The sequence below is a fragment of the Rhincodon typus genome, chromosome 5, assembly GCF_021869965.1.
Source record: "Rhincodon typus isolate 14 chromosome 5, sRhiTyp1.1, whole genome shotgun sequence".
NCBI lineage: Eukaryota > Metazoa > Chordata > Chondrichthyes > Orectolobiformes > Rhincodontidae > Rhincodon > Rhincodon typus.
In genome coordinates this window covers 20,286,144-20,294,580 of record NC_063336.1, presented here as the reverse complement: position 1 = coordinate 20,294,580, position 8,437 = coordinate 20,286,144, and the positions used below count along the sequence as shown (strand labels likewise).

At 36.7% G+C, this 8,437-nt stretch overlaps 1 protein-coding gene across 1 annotated transcript in view; it reads right to left on the bottom strand.

Annotated features, from left to right (window-relative positions):
- slc22a16 (solute carrier family 22 member 16) overlaps positions 1–2,106 on the bottom strand; it is a 40,241-nt gene extending 38,135 nt beyond the window's left edge. Inside the window, exons 1-2 of the mRNA XM_048596809.1 lie at positions 1,951–2,106; positions 1,141–1,614 (exon numbers count right to left, since the gene is read on the bottom strand). Of these exons, the coding sequence (XP_048452766.1) occupies positions 1,141–1,614; positions 1,951–2,003 (527 nt within the window). The 5' untranslated portion in view covers positions 2,004–2,106. The remainder of the gene's footprint in view (positions 1–1,140; positions 1,615–1,950) is intronic.
- Between the last annotated feature and the right edge of the window lie 6,331 nt (positions 2,107–8,437).

The following is an 8,437-nucleotide window of genomic DNA, read 5'->3' as shown; positions in this document are numbered from 1 at the left end:
GTCTAGGCCCGAAACGTCAGCTTTCCTGCTCCTATGATGCTGCTTGGCCTGCTGTGTTCATCCAGCTCTATATCTTGTTATTCCAGCATTATCAATCCAGTTTCCAATCAGCTCACAGCAACAAATTCTCCAGTTACATCGTGTTAGAAGTGTCTGTTGTAATCAGATCTCCAAGGTGCTATACAGCCTTAGGAGTCATGAGTGTTGAAAGATAACTAATGCAATCTGGTTGATGAGTAGACGGTTTCATTTGAACATGTGCTGAGATCCTCTGTCTATCTCTATATATATATAGAGATATATATAGATATATCCATATCAGATACAAAGTCAACTCAACCAACTTTATCTAAATATGCAGCTGTTGTCAGTTGAGCTCTTGGTGCACTGTTTTGAATAAAAGTGCCTTGCATTTTCAATTCCATACAACATTTGTGCGTGCGCACGACAAAAAAATAGATTGACTGGTCATCTCTACCTCTGTCGTCTTTGAGACTTTATACTTAGCACAATTATTTTCTATTCATAATAATGCACTTCTAAGTAATTTAACGTTTATTGAGTACTTTAACATGTTCTTCAGAAACAACCCAACGTGCCCATGAATGTAAGCTCTGTTTTCCTTTACAGTTGGTATTTTGTGGAGATATGGTATCTAAACAGGGCAATCTCTGATTTGGGATGCTTTCACAGCAAATAGAGGGATTTAATTCAGGTTGACAATGGAATCCTAACTTATTATGATGAGCTAAATGTTCAGAAACTTTAGAAATGTCAAATCTCCAAATACTCCACGTGTAGAGGATCATCAGCATGCTGTGCAATACAGTGGCTCTGTACCTATGATCTCTCACAATAGTGAGCACTGTACTGAAAAATGCTGTGGTGGCGCAAAATTGAAGATGATCTAATTATTTAATAACAGCTGGGAGGGAAAGCTAGTGGCACATGTTGATAGTCAGTCAGAAAAGAGTATTGGTAGAGGCCGAGAGCAGGTTTCTAAGCTGCCAACTCAGCTGTGGTGTGAGTGTGATGCTTGGGAAAATTTGAAAGGGGAAAAAGAAGAAGAAACTAAATTACAAATACAGCTGTCACAAATGGAATTACAAATAGAGAGTTGGCAAAAATAGGAGGAATTACCTGTCAGCGATATCCCCAAACACCACAGCCCCCAGTAGGACTCCAAACATAAAAATGGGCTGGGTGAGTTTTGCTAACCATTCCCTGTCACAGACTAGGTCCCACTCAGTCACAATGCTGTTTTCAACATGGCTTTGATCATAGCTATAACCATCAGAACAGGGATAACGTGTCCTGTTGCCTTTAAAGTAATTGACTAACTCGAAGCTTCCAATTCTTCTGAAACGACTACACTTCTCAGCTTCCCAGATCTCTCCAGTTTCCATCTGAGCGATAACACTGCGTGAATCTGGAGTCCACAAGTTCCACAAATCTCTAGGGTCAGCTGTAGTATTTGAAACAAGGATTGTGGTCACATTTCCAGGCAACTTGCATATGAACTGCGGTGTTACAGCAAGGAACACTGAGGCCAAATAGTGGATCCCACATGCTATAGTTTGGAAATTGACCACAAAATACACAGCAGCTTGGAATCTGGAAAATACAAAGCCAGTTTTGATAATTAACAAATGAAAACAGAGTTGTACAGAATAATGTTATAGCAAAATTCAATAAGCACTAAATAGGACCAAAAGCTGGGGTGGGAAGTGAATTAAAACTGACTGAACTTTTAATTTACCAATACACAATCTTAAAATATATGTTTTACACTTATATTCTTTTCATAAGAATATAATTTTGTCTATTTAAACTGACAAGTCGCTTTCAGACAAAGCTGCTGTTAGTCTCTAAATGCTACTGTGATTGCTGTTAAGTTTCTCTGAAAACAAAATGAACATATGCCAATAAATTCAAGAGTAAAACATTTACCTTCCAAAGTGGCCAAGTTTGTCAAAAAGCCTTTCCAGAGTCTGTGGTGCCATGGAGATCAGTGGGACTTGTTGCCCTGCCTTTTCGGAAAGAGTGAAAGTTTAACAGGACTGAAAGTAATAGGAGATTTGGCATGAGGACAAAGTAAGAAGATAAATGGGGTATGGAGCAGCTTAAACTCCTCCCACAACCCAGTGAGGGGAAAAAAATGCAAATTGCATAAACCATTGTTGCTTCCTTTCCTTTCAATATTCACATTTTAAAACATAAAATGGTTAAAATATTAATGCTATCATCAGTGCACTGTCCCTAACAAACATCTTACTCCTGCTAAAAGACACATCTGTTCCCCCACCGCGCTCACCACCACCCACCCACCCTCCAACACACCTCGCCTAGTTTCAACCCATCAAAATTAATTCAGCCACGCTTTGGAATACTGAAATTACAGGGTTTTTTTTATCATTGTTCCAGAGCCTACAGATAATTTCATTTGGAATATCTCATATCGAACAGACTTTTTTTTTGTTCCCCCAACAGGTTTACTTACCCTACATTTTATCACCGGTACTTGAAGGTCCCGTCACATTTTGAACTTATGAACCTGATCTGAAAGCTGCATGACACAGTCATTGGAAAAAGTGTTACTTAACTTTTCATTGTGTTAGCACAGTACTGAAGGGGGATGACAGCTCTGTTCCAACAGCAGCTTCTTGTTATATTTTAAAACTGTTCTTTTTTATTAAATTGTGTGTTTTGTTACTCTACAGAGGCTGCTGTGTGGCAACTCATGTCCCCCAAAGTTTCATATACCAATGATTACAGATTTTAAAACATTTTGTTCTTGCTTTAACCTTTACCTGGCTTTTGGATTGACTTGTTATTTTGATCTCTACAAATATTTACATCAGGAATGTAAAAAGACACCATGTGACCTGTACTTTTTACCCTTAAAGAAGTGAAAATGATTTTGCTTCATACCAGAGACAACATGCAGTTGTGCAATTTTCTGTTATCTTGTGGAACATGATAAAAATAAAATATAAACAGTGCAGTCTCCCTTCCCTTTTACAGATTTAAACTGAAATAAATTAGAAATGCCCTTTCTCAAGGGCAAATGGGGATGGACAATAAATACTGGCATTGTCAGTAATGTACACATCCAAAATCAAATCTTAAGAAGTCTCAGCTTTGAATTTCTGCAATTATTTTGTTTTCCTTCGCGGTTACCTAATCTTCAGAATATATTCACTGCTAAACATTTCCTGCATATAAATTGTCAGCAAAAAATCTACTTATCCTCAAGAAAAATCACATTATTGTTATATAACAGGTAGGTGAGATTCATGTTCACATCCAGACTTTCTAAAGATATGAAGGGAAAATGTAACTCTGAGAGGCTGTAAAGATGAAAGAATTAACCTTGGTATGGATACCAAATTAAAGAATTATTTACAAATGCATACCTACTACAACTCAGCATCTAAACTTCTCCACTTCTCTATCAATGAGAGGTGCTCAGCCATAGATTCATTGCACAGGTCCGTGGAGCTGTTATCTCCAAACAAGGAAACTCATTATGATGGCTTTGGTTGGACTGCTAATGAGAATTAAATTGCATTTTTTCCTCCAAAGATAAATACTTTCAAAGCTGTGCAATAAGGTGCTCCATTTTTGAGATATGGCTCATTTTCACTTTTCTATATCAGCCATGCAGCTACAGGATCACTTGAAGAGCACGCTGACTCCATGCAGATAGTTTCAACTAACCACAATTCATGTAGAGCATAAAAAGATTTTTTTGACAAGTGATTTGCCCTTAGAAATTTTTATACATTAAATTTAGCAAATGGTTTCCTCCAAAAACCTCCCCTCGGTGTCTCTTTTGAATATTTTAACCTTTTGAAGTCACAGTACCATTTTCTGGAAACTGTTACACTAATAGGATTAATTTACAGTGAGAAGATAGTGCTTGGAATCTCCGTTGTCTTCTAGCTCTTGAACACTGACCTGTGATAAAGGGCTGCTTACTCTGATTGTAACAAAATATGATTGAGCAATCTAGGTAAGGAGGTAATGTGCAGGCACAGATTAAAAGAATAGGAAGAAAGATAAGGTAATCATGAATTAATAATAATAAACACTTAAGAAGGAAATGTACTGCAGATGATGGAACTTGACAGGGACATTATTGTAAATGAAATAAATGTTGGCTGAATAGGCATGGATCACACTTGCATTAATCTTCAACTTATTTCTAAAAGATGTCAAAATAGTACAAGGATTTCTAAGTCAGAACAAATGGATGTATAATATGTACTGCAAGTTAAATGGTAAGAGAATGTTTTAATTTGTTTAACTTTTTGCTTACCCCAACTCTTTACCTTTATCTTAGAAGTTGAGTTTTGAGTTGAATTTCGGGGATGGCAGGACTGACATATGAATAGAGACTGGATTGGTCAGGACTATATTCACTGGAGTTTAGAAGAATGAAAGGGGATCTCAGGACCAGGCAGGATAAACAGAGCAGGGAGTTCTGAAGAAGCAGTTCTGAAGAAGTGTCACTGGACCTGAAACTTTAACTCTATTTTCTCTCCACAGATGCTGCGAGACCTGCAGAGTTTCTCCAGCAATTTCTGTTTTTGTTTCAGAACAAGAGGTCATTGTTTAAGAATACAAGTTAGACCATTTAGTGATAAAGACAATTTTTTTTTTTACCCTGAAAGTGGCGAGTCTGTGGAATTCCATGCCTTACAAAGTGGTTGAGGCCAAAGCACTGAATGTTTTCAAGAAGGAGTTAGATATAGTTCAACAGGCTAGGGGATCTAAGGGCATATGGGGAGAAAGTGGAAACGGGGTATTAAGTTAGATGATCAGTCCTAATCATATTGAATGGTGGCGCAGAGTTGAATGGCCTACTCCTGCTCCTGTCTTCTATGCTTCTACATTTCTTTCCTGTCCTTGGTATATCAATACTAGTCCATTTAGTCATATTCCATTTTGGGATTTTCCATTGTTACGTCTGATTTTCAAGTGAAATAATGCTGTACAATGTTTCAGATAATAAACAATTTGTTTCCAGAACTTATAAAACAATATTCCCCATTTTGAGCAACAATAATTTCAGCTATAATTTTTTGAACTGCTGTGTGTTCTGTTGATTGGATGTTTATATCACTGCTGTGGGCCTATTTTCCGCTACGCACGGTTTTCTGCGTTCTCCACCAGTGAAACATTCAATAATCCATTGAGTTATTGCAAAAATCCACTTTAATTAAGGTCTAAAAGTTACTGCATGGCAATAGCAGCATTAGGACACTGCAGAAAATGGTAGAAAAGCAATGGGAAAGCCGCACTTCACAAAGGCAGAAGTAGAAATGTTTACAAATGAGGCCATGCGAAGAAGAGTCTCTATGTTTGTCACGTCTACGCACTCAGAGACATGCAGGCAAGCATGGGAAGAAATAGTGGTGGTTGAGTGCTATTGCCAGGAATTAAAAAAAAAGATATTTCTAAGAGTTAATGATGTTACAGTAATAAACCAAAAATAGAAAGACAAGGCTACATGGCACTTCAGGAAAAACCCAGCAACTAACGGGAGCTCAGGAGCTTGAATCTTACTTTCTTTCCCTGGAAACTCAAGAGCTTATGATACTGTAGCTGACTCATTGATTCTAGAGACCACTAAAATAATTACTATTACATTGAAACTGCTAAAAGTTTCCTAAAATATAAAAAAAATTAAATAAAAACAGATCAACAAGGTGGAACTTCATTTATATATAAACCAAGACCATCATATGACTTGGCTTGGCTGCACAGGTTCTGCCACAAAACTCATAACAGAAAGAACTACCACAATGATGAACCCAATAGTACCAATACTAGCAGCAGCACAGGGGGACTGTAATAATTACAATAGACACATTATCACCAGCTATGCAACACAATTACCCATGGCTGAAGGTGAATATTGAATTGCATCAGGATGGAGATGTAAAGCACCCTATTGGTTCATGTGATAACATATAGATACTATACACCATGAGTCATTGTATAGCGCAGTTATCTACCAGATAAAACTGCTTGGTTGCCTAAGATGTTAGAAATAGGCAAAACAGACCTACAAACATGCAGTGGAGCATGCCATGCAGGAATTGCACACTAACATGCATAATACACTGACCTTTTGCTTGACTGGAATTTATTATGGAGCATAGTATAAATGATCTTGTTGACAGTTTGCAATCTGAGCTCACTGAGTGTTCAAACAACCTTAGTGAGGAATTGCAGACTACACTGACGCGTGTTTCTATAACATTGGAGCTGCAAATGAAAATTGTTCCGATTGTGACTGTTGGAGATACTAGGGATTTGTTCTGTCAAAATATATGCAAGAGGTTTCAAACCATTGGGCAATACCTGCATTCCACTGTCCTGGTCAGATCTTTCAGAGTTTAGGGATGTTAATTGCATTATCTTTAACTATTGACATCAGTTAGATGGACACCTTTCAAAATCCAAAGAACAGATTTTAACATTTAAGAAAAGATCCTCTGGTTATTGAGAATAGCTAAGTTGGTATTGAATAATCTCTAAGCAGAAATTCTAACAGCAGTTATAAGGCTGTCCTCTGGCCTAACAGCACCAGAATCATAATGCATTGGTACTCTAAATTCTATCACTCTAATATATGACTTTTACCAAATCTATCTCAATAGTGCAACCAATGGGGACACATGAAGATCACAATCAGCAATTCAATCACACTTATGGAGCAGTTTAAAACAGAAGTTGTCACATTTATAATCTGCAAATACATTAGGTCTAATTTTCACTTTGCATAAGAGAGTGGCTTTTGAATAAGTTAAAATTGGATCCAATATTATATAAAACACTGAAATGATTACTAGTTTATTATTATTGTTAGTCAATTGAGAAACTGGATACTTTTATTCTTTGATACAACTGCATCATTTGAAACTTATTTGTAACTTTTAAGTTTACTAGTGTGGAAATAAATCTATTGTAGTATTTAAGCACAATTGTTCCCCCCAAATTAAAGTAGGTTTTATTGCATTCAAATAATTTATTATATCTTTCAGGTGACTTGACCATGGCCATGGAAAAAAGGGAGAGAGTGATTTAAGCAAACAATGAATATTAAACTATGATCTAGTCTCTCACCATGGTGTCTTCCTGTCTCAGGAAGTTTGAGGTCCTCTTCATCCATAGCCATTCTCATTGTATGGCGAGATTTATCCTTTTCAGATTATAATGTTAAGCAAAATCCATATGGCATACTTTTTGTGATGAATAATGTCCAGCACCTCCAGAACGATGCAAAACCAAAAGATCAAAATTTATTTTGTGATAGCTTCTCGATATCTGCATAGCTAGTTATATCTGTACTCAGCCCACTCTCAGGCAATTCAAATTTATTATTAATTGTTATTATTAATTTATTATTTATTAAAATTTGTGTCCAAATGTGTTATTTTAGTTCCTCCAAAAGCCAAGACACGCTTCTTTTACTGAAACTAACGGATTATACAAGACTTACGTAGGCATGTGTTGACACTGGAGATTTAATGGAACTGAACGATTTTGTTTGATAAAGAAAGCACTTGCAAATGACATACGACACTGGGTTGGGAGGCTGCACCCATATCTTAATGTGAATGAACCACTATTAATCCTCTGCAAACTCTAGCAACTGTAATGAATCTTTGTTGCGTGGGTGTTACACCACAGTTTACTGTATCACAAACGGCTACAGTTAACAGTGCATTGTCAATGTAGTTTTCTCCATCTAACCGCAGAGAGGTTACATCTTCATACTAGAACACTACCTGAGCACTTGAAATGGCAGCAGGAAAGAGTACATGTGAAAACACTCTGTTGGTTCACAGGTGACAAACATATATAATGTATACTGGGAGTTACTAACTGAAACAATTGCCTACCAGTTAAAACATTTCTAATGGCGTTCAAATGTGTGGTATCACTATTCAGCTGTATGTTGATCACCTGGAGTTACGAAAAAGGAATCAATTGTTTCTGCAACTATCTGATGTTGTTCCATGCTGTCCTTGTTAAGCTTCAAGCTTCAATCACAGTTTTTTACAATAACTAAAAATATGTAACTCTCTGAGGATTCAGTTTTGAGCTGGATGGTATTTCAGGATTAATCTTTCTTCTTTGCCACCTCAACATCAGATTTTCTTTATTCAGTTCCAGATAAACAGCCAAAACTCTTAGGTGCCATGAGCGTTGTATATCTAACTGGAATTCCCAGCTACCTAGGTTAATTTGTATTAAAATACATTGCAAATGGAAGCCTACTTATTCAAATGTAAAGTACCATCAATAATTGGTTCAATGGGTGATTTTAATTCAACAGCACAAATCATTAAATTAGGTCTCAAAAGTTTGTCAGAAAACATATTACCACAAAAATTGTTCTTACTACCAAAAATTGTTCTTA